Source organism: Mya arenaria, chromosome 14, assembly GCF_026914265.1.
Source record: "Mya arenaria isolate MELC-2E11 chromosome 14, ASM2691426v1".
NCBI classification, from domain to species: Eukaryota; Metazoa; Mollusca; class Bivalvia; order Myida; family Myidae; genus Mya; species Mya arenaria.
The window spans coordinates 1,201,964-1,219,290 of NC_069135.1; the positions used below are offsets into that span (position 1 = coordinate 1,201,964).

General features: G+C 36.6%; 2 protein-coding genes across 4 annotated transcripts; one reads left to right on the forward strand and one right to left on the reverse strand.

Annotated features, from left to right (window-relative positions):
• Positions 1-209: 209 nt before the first annotated feature.
• On the forward strand, positions 210-4,804 carry LOC128217422 (mesencephalic astrocyte-derived neurotrophic factor homolog). Its single transcript, XM_052924565.1, has 4 exons — positions 210-389; positions 1,294-1,404; positions 1,984-2,125; positions 4,301-4,804. The coding sequence occupies exons 1-4, from the start codon at positions 210-212 to the stop codon at positions 4,498-4,500; spliced, it is 633 nt and encodes a 210-aa protein (XP_052780525.1). The 3' UTR covers positions 4,501-4,804.
• Positions 4,805-10,298: 5,494 nt separating this feature from the next.
• Positions 10,299-14,208, reverse strand: LOC128215789 (toll-like receptor 4). Of its 3 annotated transcripts, none has more exons than XM_052922379.1 (2): positions 14,084-14,208; positions 10,299-13,848 (listed from the first exon to the last, which is right to left on the reverse strand). In XM_052922379.1, exon 2 carries the CDS (start codon positions 13,836-13,838, stop codon positions 11,016-11,018), a length of 2,823 nt encoding a protein of 940 aa, XP_052778339.1. In that variant the 5' UTR covers positions 13,839-13,848; positions 14,084-14,208; the 3' UTR covers positions 10,299-11,015. The 3 variants fall into 3 exon arrangements, with proteins under 3 accessions (XP_052778339.1, XP_052778338.1, XP_052778340.1); XM_052922378.1 differs by having other exon boundaries at positions 14,049-14,107; XM_052922380.1 differs by lacking the exon at positions 14,084-14,208 and adding an exon at positions 14,017-14,031.
• Between the last annotated feature and the right edge of the window lie 3,119 nt (positions 14,209-17,327).

Here is a 17,327-nt window from a genome sequence, read left to right on the forward strand (position 1 = left end):
TACTTGTGCGAGAATGTACTTGTGTGCGAGAATGTACTTGTGTGCGAGAATGTACTTGTGTGCGAGAATGTACTTGTGTGTGAGAATGTACTTGTGTGCGAGAATGTGCATGTGCGAGAAAGTATTTGTGTGCGAGAATGTATTTGTGTGCGAGAAAGTACTTGTGTACGAGAATATACTTGTGTGCGAGAATGTACTTGTGTGCGAGAATGTGCTTGTGCGATAATGTACTTGTGTGCGAGAAAGCACTTGTGTGCGAGAAAGTACTTGTGTGCGAGAAAGTATTTGTGTGCGAGAATGTACTTGTGTGCGAGAATGTACTTGTGTGCGAGAATGTGCTTGTGTGCGAGAATGTACTTGTGTGCGAGAATGTACTTGTGTGCGAGAATGTACTTGTGTGCGAGAATGTGCTTCGGTGTCATTACAATATACGACCATATGTATATGGAACACATTTAAAGAGCTCTTCAAGTAGATATAAACCTCTTTAATTAAATCAAGAAGAGTCCCAAACACTCTGGGTAAAGAATGGATTGGCACTGGAACACAGAAGGTAGGCTGTTATCACTGAATGTTTTTTGTAAGTTTTCATTAACAGTTCCCCCATCATTATTAATAAGTCTGGGTTTTAAAAAAAAATGATGGGGGAGGAGGGGGTTGGTCAAAGGGGTGTGTCAAAACAACGCACCCTGTCCCTGTGGTTAATACGATACGTCTTTATTCATTTAAGCATTGTATTTCTGAACTCAAACTAATAAATAGGGTACGAAATGACCAAATATCGGAGGGTAAGAAATGGTCAGGGTATGAATTGACTAGTTCCCGCTGTTTCTAGCCCCCACACACAACCGTGTACAGGTGGTTGTGGGTTCTAGCCATGCAACAGGCACTTTCCATACAGGTTAACTTGACTGGTGTTGAAAGTAAAAGGCAAGTGTGTCTGCAATGGGAGAAGGAAAATGTTGTATGCTGTTGAAAGAATTGGCCTCCCTGTTAGGTGAATTGGTTATTATTAGTGTTACTATGGTTGTGATTTGAACCCCGCACGGGGTGTACCTCTCCTCGGGAGGTTAAACTTAATTTACTATTTTGTGAAAATACACAGATTGACTCGTTCTTACACTAAATGGAGTTGCAGACATTCTCTAGTCATGTTATATATTCTCAGACTTAAACATTAATTCTCATCAGGATAGTTGAATCAAAGAAAACGTCTCAATTATGAGATGTACAAGAACAACAAAATCAATCAATAATTTGTCAATTAAGTATCAAACACATTAACTTACAAAGGATTTCAGAAAAAGTCACGATGAGAATATTTTTGATAATATTTTTCACTGCGAAATAGAGACACTGTTTAAAAAGTTTTGCAAAACTGTAAAAGACAGAGATGAGCGATTTGTAAGTATGAAGTATACATGGAAAATCAGTATATTTATCATGTTTGTAGAAAAATATTTAGCAGTATACATGTTGATTAATTTTAATTCTCATTTATAGTGGCAGTTCTGCAGATTTTTCATATAGCATCTGAAAAACTGTTTTGTGTATTGAATTTACATCAACACTGACCACACAACTATATAAATGACCTTACTCTTAACTGTTTGCAAACAAGCAAAGCGTTCTGGTCAATAAGTTAAAAAAATCATTTTAAAAATGTCATTTTGCTAAGAAAATTTCGTGAACAATATGAAAAACAACTGTCAGAATTTTGTTAATTCAAGCATGACGTAGGTCAATTTTCAATGGTGTTACTTATGCTTTGAATAAAGCATTCACTGTCATATTTTTAAATAACTAACAAAAGACTTATTCTTAATTATTTGTTGATATTTTATATTGTAACAAGCATTTTGTTCACATTTCAAATAAAAGTTGTTCGATGTCTGACCCAATTAATCTTGAACAAGGCCCTTGAAGCGACGTTAATTGGTGAATTGTATTTATGTCTTTATAATTGTGTTTCATATATTTCAGTGCTACTATATTGGAGGGGCTGAGACCTCAGCAACAAACATCCTGAAGATTATGTCTTCACCGTTCAAGAACCATCTCCCTCTTGTGAAAGTCTGTGAAAAATTGCAAGACGCTGACCCTCAGATATGTGATCTGAAATATGGTGAGAATGCTTGAACTCAAACAAATATAAGATGGGCTTTAAACAAAATCAGTCGAAGAGACATTGATATTACAATCATTAAGATCTGTTTTACTTTCACTGCAAGATTAACAGTCATGCAGTGAAGTTAGTGAAGTCAGAAAGGTGCATGAAGCCAGAAGTGTGCACATGCTGGTCTCCATGTGGGCAAAAAGGTTCTCATGCTGGTCTCTATGTGGGCAGAAAGGTGCACATGCTGGTCTGTATGAGGGCACTAAGGTGCACATGCTGGTCTGTATGGGGACAAAAAGGTGCACATGCTGGTCTGTATGAGGGCACTAAGGTGCACATGCTGGTCTGTTTGGGGGCAAAAAGGTGCTCATGCTGGTCTGCAAAAAAGACAGAATGATGCACATACTGGTCTGTATGAAGACAGAATGGTGCACATACTGGTCTCTATGAAGACAGAAAGGTGCTCTTGCTGGTCTGTATGAAGACAGTATGGTGCACATACGGGTCTTTATGAAGACAGAATGGTGCACATACTGGTCACTATGAATACAGAATGGTCCACATACTGGTCTTTATGAAGACCGAATGGTGCACATGCTGTTCTCTATGAAGACAGAATGGTGCACATACTGGTCTCTATGTGGGCAGAAAGGTGCACATAGTGGTCTCTAAGAAGACAGAAAGGTGCACATGATGGTCTGTATGAAGACAGAATGGTGCACATGCTGGTCTCTTTGAAGACAGAAAGGTGCACATGCTGGTCTCTATGAAGACAGAATGGTGAACATGCTGGTCTCTATGTGGGCAGAAAGGTGCTCATGCTGGTCTCTTTGTAGGCAGAAAGGTGTACATGATGGTCTCTGTAAAGACAGAATTGTGCTCATACTGGTCTCTAAGAAGACAGAAAGGTACACATGATGGTCTGTATGAAGACAGAATGGTGAACATGCTGGTCTCTATGTGAGCAGAAAGGTGCTCATGCTTGTCTGTATGAAGACAGAATGGTGCACATGCTGGTCTCTATGTAGGCAGAAAGGAACACATGCTAGTCTCTATGTGGGCAGAAAAGTACACGTGCTGGTCTCTGTGAAGACAGAATGGTGCACATGCTGGACTATATGTGGGTAGAAAGGTGCACAGGACGGTTTGTATAAAGACAGAATTGTGCACATGCTGGTCTCCATATGGAAAGAAACATGCATGACTGTGCTGGTCTCTGTGAAGACAGAAAGGTGCTCATGCTGGTCTTTATGAAGACAGATGTGTGCACATACTGGTCTCTATGAAGACAGAATGGTGCACATACTGGTCTGTATGAAGACAGAATGGTGCAAATACTGGTCTGTATGAAAAAATAATGGTGCACATACTGGTCTGAATGAAGACAGAATGGTGCACATACTGGTCTGAATGAAGACAGAATGGTGCACATACTGGTCTGTATGAAGACAGAATGGTGCAAATACTGGTCTGTATGAAGACAGAATGGTGCACATGCTGATCTCTATGAGAAAAGAATGGTGCACATACTGGTCTCTATGAAGACATAATGGTGCTCTCACTGGTCTCTTTTTGGGCAGAAATGTGCTCATGCTGGTCTCTATGTGGGCAGAAATGTGCACATGATGGTCTCTGTGAAGACAGAATTGTGCACATACTGGTCTCTATGAAGACAGAATTGTGTACATGCTGGTCTCTCTGAAGACAGAAAGGTGCACATGTTGGTCTGTATGAAGACAGAATTGTGCACATGCTGGTCTCTATGTGGGCAGAAACGAACACATGCTGGTCTGTATGAAGACTGAATGGTGCACATGCTTGTCTCTATGTAGGCAGAAAGGTGCTCATGCTGGTCTCTATGAAGGCAAAATGGTGCACATGCTGGTCTCCATGAGGACAGAATTGTGCACATGCTGGTCTCCATGAGAACAGAATTGTGCAATGCTTGTCTCTATGTGGGCAGAAAGGTGCTCATGCTGGTCTGTATGAGGGCAGAGAGGAACACTTGCTGGTCTCTATGAAGACATAATTGTGCATATGCTGGTCTCTTTGTGGGCAGAAAGGTGCACATGCTGGTCTGTATGAGGGCAGAAATGTGCTGACAAAATAGGACATGGTGCAGCACCTTATCATAATTCTTTAGTTAAAAGTTTAACTCTGTAAGCTATTCTATTTGTTTTTCAGAGAAGAAGTTGGACCTTTCTGAGGTTGAATTCAAGAAGCTCAAGGTTAAGGACCTGAAGAAGATTCTATCCGACTGGGACGAGGAACGAGCATGCAGGGGCTGCTCCGAGAAGTCTGACTTTGTACGAGCTGTGAAAGAGCTTATGCCCAAACATGCACCCGAGGCTTATGCTAAACTTAAAGCCAGGGATGAGCTTTGATGACTTTTTTATTAGTGCCTAGGTTTCTTAAATATACAAATTGATTATAGCAGGAATTGGAGATCCATAACTCAGTTTGCAGTAGTCATATGAAATCAAAGCAACTATAGAGTTTATACAGAATTATAAGAGTTCTATTTTGTTTCATGCACTCTCTATAATGACGGATCTTTTAATATTCTCCCGTCCAGGTGGTCAATTTAGCAAAATCATAGACATACATGTATGAAAAAGACTCAAATGTGAAGTGTATTTACTTCTTTAAAATATGATCACATTTGCTCTGCATTCATTACCAACTATAGTAAAAACATTCCTTTTTATATATTCAGTTAAAACTATGGTATTTTTGTCTAACATGTTAAATTAACTTCATCAGTCTAAAAAAATTTAATAAGAATGATATTAGGTTATGATTAAATTTGTGATGAGGGTAGATATATTTATGAATTTTACTGTTCGAATAATCTTTAAACAGTATATTGATTTTAATGAATATGAGTTGGAAAATGTGATTTATAATTGACCAATGCTTACCATTGTCTTCAATCATTAATCATTGTTATACTCCACCATGGAAGATCTTCATGTTTGACCTTCAAATCATATGATAACAAGTGTGTGTTACATTACTATGCACGTTAAGTTTCTGTATGTTGTATTTTAAAATAGCAAAGTTTGTTAAAAATCCATTAAACAAAATGTAATATGCTTTATGTTGAATTTGTTGTTACCTGTTCTTGAAAAATGAGTTATGTGGAAGGACATCAGTTGTCAGGTCTTCGAGTTGTTAGTTTTTCCTCAAGGAAGTTTGACACAAACTAGTTGAGCCACTAGTTTTTACACTGAACCATTCATAACTCAGGCCTTGTCAGGTGTCTATATTGCATAATGTTTTGTCTTGATCTAATATATATAAATATAATATAAATTGCACACTGTGTACTGTAATAATCATCATCGTGTTAAATCTTTGCGAATTTCTTTTGTGACCACTTTTTGTATAGGGTGATGACAGTATACTACATTCAAATGATTTAACTAGTATGTTTATTTTATTGTATTGTTTACATACATACTCCTTCTGACAAGAATATTTCCAAGAAAGTAACTCATACAAGAAAAGTAAACTTTATCATCGTGCACAAATCATGGGGCCACATGGTCTATAGTTCCAATTATAATGAATTATGTAATGCAAAGTGGGTAGTCCTTCATGTGAAACTGTATGTATTGTACTGTAGAGTGAGTAATGTATGTTCATGTATTTCGCTGTGACTGTGACATGTAGTACCTGAAGCAATGTCAATAAGCTGTAAATGCTGAATGGTTTCATTGCTGTACATGTATATTGTTCCTAATTGTTATTTTGAAGATAGATATTTTTGAAAATAAATGAGAACAAATTAATATACTTCTTTAAACAATTTTCTTTCAGTTCCATTTGCAATTAAGCTGGTCTTTTCAAGAGAAGAAAAGTCCCTTATTGTCACAAAATTGAGTCGTCGTCTTTATACACCACTGCTTCACAATGAGAAGTGGGGGCTATATTGGAATCATACGCGTCCTCACGTCTGTCCGTCAGTCGGTCCATCCCGTTTTTGTCCGCTCCATATCCTTCTCATTCATGATGGCCAGATCTTTTTTATTGATAGGCGGAAATGACCAACAGCATGAGTGCAAAATACCAGTGTGACAGTGTCCCTATCTTTAGATAAAGGTCACAGCATCTTTCTGGACTTGGAATGTGTTGCTATATAACTGGGTTCCCATGGTCAGGGAATTTTTTTTTTAATTTTTCAAGGTCAAGGACAATTTGGTATATTTTATTTGTTGAGGGTTATGTTTAACCTGAGACCGAGGGTGGTGGAAATAATTTGGAAAATAGCGGAAAGAAGGAACTAAATTTGAAAAAAAAATAACAAAAAATGGTGACTTAAAAAAGTCTATATATTATACAAGGAGAGGTGGTCAGGGTTTGTTGGCGTACAAGACCCGAGCCTCTTCAAGGTCAAGGTCACAGTAACTTTCTGAACTTGGTGTGGTCCATCCCGTTTTTGTCTGGTCCATAGCTTACTCTTTCACGGTCTGATTTAAGCATTATTTGGCAGAAGTGACCACCACAGCCTAAGATGTGTCCCGCACAGGACCCATGTCCTTGCAATCAAGGTCAAGGTCACAGCAAATTTGTGAAATTTGTATGTTTTACAATATAAGCCATACTGATAATAGTTATATCCGGTTCATATCTTTGTATACGAATGTCCGACTTTAAAATTATTAGAAGAAGTGACCACCATAGAATGAAGACATGTTGGGCACAAAACCCGTGTCCCTACCTTCGACGTAAAAGTCACAACGACCTGAACTTCGTATGGTATGTCTGTCGGTCTTTCTCTTTTATGACAGAAGTGACCACCAGACCAACCTTCTGAATGTACTATGTTTTGCGTTTTCTCGTTCATTTTAGTATATATATATATATATATATATATATATATATATATATATATATATATATATATATATATATATATATATATATTGATGTGCCCCAGCACATATGGACAGTGTCGTTAATGCTAATTAAATGGACTTACCTTTAAAATGACTGTATTCGTATTGATTAATGAATATTTTCTTTGGGAGTATCCGTGATTTCGCAGATTGTGATGCTGTACCCCAATTATTACAAATGCACTGGCTTGAAAACTGCCTAGTAGCATATTAAATTAATGGCGTACATGTCATGTTCATTATTTTTGTAGCAATCATCACAATTTTCATATTTGGCATCCATATATTAATTGTCTCTGGTTAACAATTGCATGATACTGTACTGTATACTGCAATCACAATCTGTGCAACTAAATGTTCACTGCAAGTTCTCACATTTAAAAGGTCGTAAAATATGCGTTTGTAAGAGAATTTCACGATGATTGTTGATTGCGTAACGTAAAAAATGCACAAGTCTTATATTTCTGCTAAATGAGTTCACGTTTTGTTCAGGTTTTAACTCACAAACCTGGTAAATGTAAATCCGTCTAACATTGTTTTGTCCCTAGCAAGTCATGGTTTGCATGGCTAATTTCTTTCCAAGGGATATAACTTTTTGTTGTTAAACTCTACGATAAACATAGCACTGTATTGTAATTTTAAGGTTTCTGTATAGCTTTTCTAAAAGTCGTTTGATTGCTGAGAAAATGCGATGTAGATTTAGCTATCAGCAGAATTATTTAGCCGCCATCATGTATCATTCAACGATTGTATTTTTGGACCGAGTCGATTCATCTTTATGCGATCGATCGCAAATTCTTCGATCGATCAGCTGTTGTCGATGCACATTTTTGGTGTCGATCTAGAAGTCGATCGTAAGTCGATCGCGAGTCGATGCCGTCGTCTGCTCTGGAGTATTTAAAGAGCGGATTTTTTTTCATCAGAGGGGAGTAGGAATTTGGTCTTTTTCGGGGCAGGGGGGTTACGCAAAAATTGTACAGAAAGTATAGAAAACAAATTAATTTAAGCACATTTAAGCACATTTTGATCAAACTTAAGTATAAGAGATTAAAAATAAATAACGTAACGATTAAATCAGCATTTATTTACGCAGTTTGCTGAAATTTCATAGATGTTAGGAATTTTCACGAATACTCAGAACCTTGTACTTGTTATTTTACGTTGACAGAAGATTATTGTGCCATTTCTTATGTTAAGAAGAAATTCCTGACAATAAACGTTAGAACTTTATATGGATTTGGTACCATTTCTCATCCCAGGGACTATGTAATCATTAAATGGTGCCGAGTATAAGCTATTTGGGCTAAATAGCTGAGTATGGTGAAACTTGGAAAACGATAGCCATCCTGAGTAATTATAATATAGCTATCAAGCGTCGGAGAGCGTGGCAGAGTCGTCGGGAAGCGCCGCTGACGGACGGGCATCGCACGAGAGGCGAGCCCACAACAATATATATATATATATATATATATATATATATATATATATATATATATATATATATATATATATATATATATATATATACAATATGAGGGCATTACTCAAAGTGTATTACTTATTTCTTATTTATTTAAAAGAATATTAATACAAAGCATAACAAGTATGATATGGAAACTACTGGAAGGATTTAAATTTTGAACAATGATATATAGTAATGTCAAATTGTTCATACTGCAGGAATTGCTACTTTTGGGACACACTTATGTCATGTTATCTCCCTCTGTACGTAGATTTTATTGACGGTGTGCATGGGGATGTGCACCTTGCAAGAAAGATAACTCTCGGACCAATTGTTGCAATCTTAACAGGTGAGTTTGTGCCCTGAAAACAAAATGTTTGTCCGAGTCAAACCTTAGAACTTACTTGAAGGAATTGAATAATACTGGTCCAAATGTTGCAACATAACCTCGCCTTAATTCTTGATTTCTTAATAAATAAATTGTTGCATTTTATTCCCCTAGTGTTTTTTTTTCGGCACTCCATGCAAATTTGCTTTTGCTATAGCGTTTCTTCAAACATGGCAAATTAAATTAAAGGCATATATCATTTTTTCGTTAGCGGCACTTGAAAAAGAACAATTCTAGTTACTTTGTGTTTTCCCCTTGTTCGGCTTTATAACAAACTTTCTTCAAAAGCGTTTGTCTGAAGCAAGAGAACGTGAGCACAGGGAGAAATTGAAAGAAACTTTGAACACCAATAGATGGCAATGTAGTGGCGCGCACTATGGAGAAATTCTTATTCTTAAATGGACTTTCTTGAGAAGTTATCCAAAGCGATTTTCGTTCTTAAATTCAATGTAACTTTGGGCAGGGGCTGATCCAGGATTTGACGGGAGCGGGGCGTAACTTAGGGGCGTATTGTTTTTACTTGCCACCTCCCTTCCTAAGAACCTAAATTTATTTGATTTAAATGTTGGCAGGTGGGATTGGGGTAGTCCATATAAACAGCCGCTTCAGAGTCTTTGACGATTTTTGATTTGGCGACTAGATATGTTTAGGGAACAAGATGAATATCCAAATGTAAAAAAGTTCCCTAAATGTGCATTCTTGTGACTAGGTTTGTGGGTACTCTTTTCTTTCAGATATATTTTGGCTTCACATAAATGTTATTATATTTAGGTCAACTTTTTTCCCAACTTAACAACGTTATCTACTTTAACTCATCTCCCTTACTGTTACTACAGTGAATTTGCATACTATGCCAGCCGAACAGAAGCTGAAATTTAATAATCTTAGTTTATTTTACTTTTGGATATACATGAAAACATTTATAAACATTTTAGTTATTTTATTTATATAATTTACAATTTAGTTGTAGTCTACAAATTCACCCCCACCCCCACCCTGAACTAATTCATTGAGTGTATGCCATGTGTTTGATTTGAGATAAACGTTTGTTCTGTTCTGTTCTGCTCTTCAATGAAATGATGCGCACTAAATAACGTCGATGGTTACACTATAAGAATAAGGTTCAAGGTCAAGCCCGTACAAGCATGATTTCCGTCCATTACAATTAATAATTCTTCCCTATTCGTAAGGGCATGTGGCAGCTTATTGAATTCTTTAATCTGAATTAAAGCGCAGTCAACTCCTGTTTATACGATAATCTTTATTAATATACAGAATATTGTAAACCGCATGAGAAAACTATTAACGTGGAATACCATTAACACGATTCAAGGATTCACAATTCATGCTATTGTTCTCAAAATCAATCCAATGTCAAATTTCACTTCAGAACAAGACTTTTGGAACACTGATCGAAGAAAAGAATGAAAGTTATTTTGATTTGCATATATTCACATATTTACATTAAAGACATTAGTTTAAGCATTATTTATGTCATGAAGATACATTGGAACAACACAAAGTATACATATACAGTAGGAACTCGCTATTTCGAAGTCGTTGGGGCCTCGATAATACCTTCGAGGTAACGAGCACTCGATATAACAGAAATACAATCAGTGTATGACTGAGCCCAAAATATTAGAAAAACTTTGACAAAACCAGAACATCGAGATAACAGAGTTCGACATATCGAGTTTCCACTGTGTCATCATAAGGATAGAGGAGATAGGTTACATCTCATTTTAAAACCTCTCCCTTGTTGTAATATATTTCAATAAATGATGTTTACAGTATTAACAAAAGTAAATCAAACTGAAGAAGGCATTACAGAAATTGTGAAATTCCATTATTTGTTGTAAATATTTTAGCCTATGAAAATTGAAATCAATTCGGATCCAACTGGTGAAATGGTTGAAGGTATGGATGAGTTTGCATTTTTTTTGTCCAGTATAAGTAATTCCTTATAGTAGTAGAGTTACATAGAATGTATAATAATACACTTTGTCTTGGACGAGATTTGATAGATTATTCTTGTCTTCTTGTTACACATGGTTCTCGTCGTGACTTCAGTATTTCAAAGTCCAAACCTCCGAAGCAAGTTGAGTTCCTCCAGTGAAAATTATGTGTGCATCAAGCTGGACTTTCTCAAATAGAAGTGTTTCTGTTGAATAAACTTTGGTTTACAGCAATCGGTGTGTCGTCTATTTTTTCAATAATGTCAATCAGTTCTCTCCAAAAGGCAATCATTTCTTGACTTCCGCCCCTTTCCGGAAAGTCCAGATAGCACCTCCTTTTGATTTCCAACGTGTCCTTTGACCAGCCAGAATCCGGCGTGGACTGCAAGAAAAGTCCAAAGAACATTGGTTTTCCCCGTCTCAAAGACTCCTCCTGTGCCATATGTAGGGCAATCTTCCATTCGTCTTCAGATTCGCACCCTTTGGTTATAACAAACAGCGCCGCTCTGCTTATATGTATAGCATTCGCAATTAAACTGTACTTGTTTTGCCCCGGCACAATATAGTCGGGGAGGAACAACTTATAACCTTCTCTTGTGAGATGGGGCTCTAGGGTCTCGCTTACAAAAGTGTTGGCCTCTGCATTGGATGCCACGTACACATGGTATCGGAACTTGTTCGCCTCTTCAGCAATGCTGTCAATGGACGTATAGCCAGCTCGTTTGACTATTTTTCGAGAAGTCACATAGTACCAGTAGCTTATTTTCCATCTGAACCTATGAACTAACACGCCGACAACTATTACAATTACAATAACCAAAAGTATTGCGCTGACTATTATGACATCAAGGTATGATTTACATTGCTTATCAAGATATATAATTTTCTCTTCCAGATCATTCTTAGAATTTATTACTTCTTTCGTCATGTTGTCGTTGTGAAAAAAGTTGCACTCAGAAATATTCACGTACAGATAGCTACATGAACCCATATGCTCTAAAACCCATTTTAAAAAATCAAGATTAGCACATGTGCATTTGATGTGGTTGTTTGTCATGTTCACTTGCATCCGATTCCTGCCCCTAGAGCTTGTCATTGAAATATTCTTCAGTGCGTTTCTTACACTCTGTGGGAGAGTCCATATGTGGTTGTTGCTCATGTCGAGCATTCGCAAGTGTTTCAAGTGCGAGATATTCAGACCAAAAGATGTAAATATATTGAAGGACATATTGAAAACTTCCAGGTCTTTTTGGTGTTGGAGTAGGTCAGGTTGCACACTTTCAATTCTATTGAATGATATATCCAAGTCCTTCAAATGTGTGTTGTTTGCAAATAAGCGCGAACCATTCTTTTGAATCGGATTGAACAAGAGGTTGCCATGAAGATTCAATCTTTTAAGATTCGGAAAACCATCAAAGAAATGTACATTCACTTGTGTTGCAAAATTAAGGCTAAGGTCAATATTTTCAACTTTTTCCAAACCATGGGTTGGTCCCTCCCAACAAAACAGCAACGAGCACGCCGCGGATATAGTTTTCAACTTATTATTTGGGTCAAAACATAATTCAAAAATAGGGTATCCAATTTTACTGTAACTTATATCTATTTCCTCCATATTCGGTGGGAGAAAACCAGTGACCGAACATCTAGGAATGAAATATTCTGGAGTCGGGCAGGTGTTCGGCACTGGAACATGATGTCTGTAATTATTCATATGCACCTGCATGTCTGCAAAGGTTTCATGTTCAGCTGCAGTAGACGATAGATATGCCAAATTGTTGCGTGAGGACGCATGTGCTTCCGTCGTTGTCGTGCGCGGATTGTAGAGAAGGCCATTGGTGCGAACATGCTTCTTCGGACTTAACGAACTCCATATTCCTATATTATCATTGAAAAAGTTAAAAGATACGTCGAGCTTCTTTAAATTTTTCATGAAGTAAACGTAAAAAATGTAAAATCCAAGTTCAAACTCGTTTCTTGAAATATTAATTTCCTCAACTGACGGCAAAAGTTGGAATACTTCCTTTTCAACGTTATTCACTGCATTATATTGCAGTGAAAGGTATTTCAAATTTGTTAGGTTTTTAAATGGAGTTACGATTTTTGAGGTTATGTTGGTGCCACAGCTCAAAAACTGACCATTTACAACGTGGTTCATGATTATTGTTTCCATTTTTTTGTTCAAACTGCTCGCCGCCTTTGTCAGACCATTCAATCCTAATTCAAAATTTTCAGACAAATCAAGATAAACCAAATGCGTCATGTTTACAAAAGCGTCTGCTGCAATATCTTTTACGCCACATTTTAAAACCGACAAGTGTGTCACGTAAATCAAATTTTCAAATGACGTTCTCAATATGTCTGTTTCACAAAACTCCAAGTATCGCCACGGCGGTAGAACCATATCCCCCGATATCCGCACCGTATTAAGCTTTGACATTTCTTGAAACACAGGACCAAATGAAATATTTGTCATACCATCAAGCCATAGTTCTTCCAAACTGTTTTGAAGCTTCGATATGGCCATCTCAGGGTAACCGTTTCCAAGAAGGGCTCCCGTTGTTGCGTACATTCTTAATTCTTTTAGTGATTTTAAATGTCCAAACAAGTTCTCGCTTGTGTTAGTTGTCAATGTCATCTGGTCGTTGTTTGATATATTTAAATACAATAGGTTTTTTAGTCCTGTGAAAGTTGTGTTTTGAATTGTAGCGTTCTTTATTCCCAATGTTGTATTAAACAGATCTAATACTTTGAGTGACACATAGTTCTCAAATGGCGTGCTTGTATAAGTCACCAAGTCTTCGAGTCTTGTGGATGACATATTTAGGACCAGGGTAATAGCAGCTGGTATCTGCGTCGGCACATATGTTACGTTGGTGAATGAGCAGTCCACGATAATACCATTTTCAGTTGGGTGTTTCTCGCAGGCGCAGAATGTGTCATTGCATGACAAATCACAGTAAACAAATTCCACTGACAGGAAGATCACTAGTAGAAGGCTTGCAATCCACATCGCGAATGATCTGAAAGGCGATGATTGTCTTTGTTATAATTAAAATAAAATGCGAAATCAAGTTCACATGATGTAAGATGTATCCTTTACTTGAAAAACAACCATTTTCAGTTGTGTTATTATTTACATCGCACTGATCAATATGCACTGTGTTAAACAAAGATGGTTAAAGAAATACCAAAATAGAAACGAGGCAGTAAAGAATTATACATTAAAAGCTACATGTAAAGCGCGTTTTTCCTCACCATCCCATCGAAACTGTAACCAAACGCTAGTTTGATTATTATAATAGACAGGAAGATAATGATGAGTGGCTAGTTGAACTTTGTGCATTACAAGTTCAAACTCGCATTTAATTTCCTTGATTTTATTGTTCAAGGTCTTAATACTAAAAATAAGACTGGTGGTTTATTTCCTGTTCAATTTTCTAATTTGAACGTGTTTTTGTTGTTGTTTTAAAAGGTCTGTATAATTTTAATATTTTTTATTATTTGTCTATTTCGGCCAAAATGGAAATTAAAAAATAAATAAATGATAATGTTGGTCGTAATAACATCTATCCGTGTTGTTATACGTATTAAAGGGACTCGCTCATGATTTTTGATATTTTTTTCACGGTATTGCTGAAACCACTGATATTATAATCATATTCTCTTTAATACCGATATTCAAGAAAAATATTAAATCTAAGTATAAAAACGCTGGTTTAGTTGGGGAGCATCTCCACGCTGGAACAGTCAAGAACAAATTTGAAAACTGACAACAAAACTCTCGCCCACGAGGACTCATATATAACCCCAGGGATGAATTAACCTTGAAGCCTTTTGTTGTAAAGCGTTACCAACGCTATTCAAAATCGTGGACAATATTAGATCATCAACTTCAGTAGCTTAATGTCTTAACAATCCTATTGACTTTCCACTCATAGAGTCGTCATAAAAAGTGCAGTTTACAAAACATGAGCGAGTCAATTTAAAGCTATGGGAGAGACCATCATTCCTAAACTAATAAGGACAACTTAAATCGTTGTTCCTTTTGATCTAATTAAGATTAATATCAAGCGCTAATCCATTTGCTTAAGCCGACAGCTCAATTTTGGTATACATTTGTAGGGATAAAGTTCAATACAATTATAAATACCCAAATAATCGGAGATTAATATATTATAATATCAAAATCAGCTCATTTTTTTCAAAATGGAGTTTTTAAGAGGATCAGTTTTCTAAAATGATACACTTCACACAGTTAAATATAAGCATCCTTTCTTCAATATGAGTATTGGATGGACGATACCAGATGCACAAAAACGAATCGAGCCTTGGAAATATGAAACATTTCGCGGTTATTTTACGGACATCCGTCGCGCAGCTAGGAAATCCTTGCCTAGTCATCCCGACAAAGATCTATGCAATTTGCTATGTTTGTCAACAAGGCCTGCTGAGTTAGCCGCTACACGTGTAAAAGTTCCCCGCCACGTGGACCCTGTGATAGTATCGCCGCCAAAAGATCTAGTTCCGGTCAGCAAATCTACCAGACGACCACGGAATACACCAAGAGTAGATAGAAGGCAAACGGTTAGTATACAACAATATAACACTTACTGTGCATTTATCTTTTTTTATCTTACGTTTATTTCTTTATTCAGGATTTTTGGGATAAGAGTGAGGTTTGTGCACGTAAACTGGTTTAAACCCTCAGTAAGTTTACCTTTTAGGGACCGTTCCAGGGCGGTACCTAACATCCCTTGATAAACATACCTAGTTTTTTATATCATATATATGCGCTGTGCTGTTTGTGGACTTTTGTGCTGTTGTTCCATGTTTGTTGTTTGTGACTTTTTTGTTCTATGTCTTTTGCGTTTTCCCTGTGCCATTAAACGGGGTTAATGTTTAAACCTTTGGCTTCGGAACTGGTTTCTGTAGTTTTTTCCACAAGATTTATGATTTCAGGAATTATTTCCAGAAAGCAATCGTTCATGTGGGCGAATTATTACTAGTATACGATACAATGTTTCGAGATTAATCAATCATAATACACACTTTACTAAAAATAATCTTAAATATCGAATAAACATATACAACAAGATTGTATGTTAAGTAAATCTAAATATTTCATTGTTATCGATGCATATATAATTCAATATGACAATACATGTATAAGTACGTACAACTCATTGTCTTGTACGGTTATGGTGTTTGTATTAATTTAATGTGTTGATATACATTTAAAATTACTCGATAACTACAGCAATTGTTCAACTGATATAGTAGAATGTTAAATACTTGTCTCTTTAGTAAAAAAAAATATATATACATGCGTCTCAATTGTATTAAGTAGAAACATTGAAAAGGGAAACTATTATACTTTCAGAGAAGGTGGACGGATATTAAAGATGCCCTCCTTTGTAGAAAGGGAAATGAAAACGACCAATGTACACAGAGAGAAAAGGCGATATTTGGTTTCTCTGTTTACTTCGCCTTTGTCACTATCATCCTGCTGATAATCATTATCATTCTAGTTTCGACTTTGTCATCAAACAACAGCAGTGTAAGTCTACATGTCCCCATTACAGTTTTAGACATGGTCAAGCTAAGCTTGCATTAAACAAGCACACAGTGTGCAGTTCTGAAATCTTAAACAACCCCCTTATTAAGTGAAGTAATGTCGACAATTTTAAGTAAATTAAGGTTATTGATTGAAATTTAAAGGCCATTTTATCAAATCGATTAAAATAGTTTTGGATATGTATTGACCGACGCAATCGTTTATTTACAGAATAATTCCTCTGCAAACCATGGATCAATAACAGGCCCCGAATTACCTGATTTGGGGTCAACGTCAAATCCAAATGACGGTAAAACAAACGTTTATAGGACTACAGCCGACAAATCAACAAACAATCCAATTACAATGTCAGCAACATCGGAACTCGCCAACACAAAGTCATTAAGCAACATGAAAACAAGTAAAAATGCACCAGATATTGAGTCGACCGTATCGCATTCCTTTTTCGCCAATATAAGTTTGCCAAATTCAAACCTCACAACGGAAGCTTTTACTGAAACTAAAACTACTGCAACAACCTTTCACACTCTTACAGAAGTAAAGAACAGACTATCAACGCAAAACAGTCCGCGAAGTAATTTCACAAAGTCACCCATAACTCAATTTAGCAAATCATCTACATTTAAACCACCGTTAGCTCATACGACAAGTTCTCCCTTAATCACAAATAGTTCTTACGTTTCAACAACAATGTCTCTTACTGTTAACACAACTATTCAACCATCAAATGTAACAGCTGTTCCAATTGAAAAACAGATGGTATCTCCATCCTGCTGGAACCATGTGTGCAATGCAAGCAGAGAAACTTTGAGCAAAGTTGATTTTTCAACGTCTCCTTGTGATGACCTCGTTCAGCATGCATGTGGGAAGTGGGAAGACAATGTTCGCTCATCAATCGACGTTTCTTCCAATAGCCCTTCAACC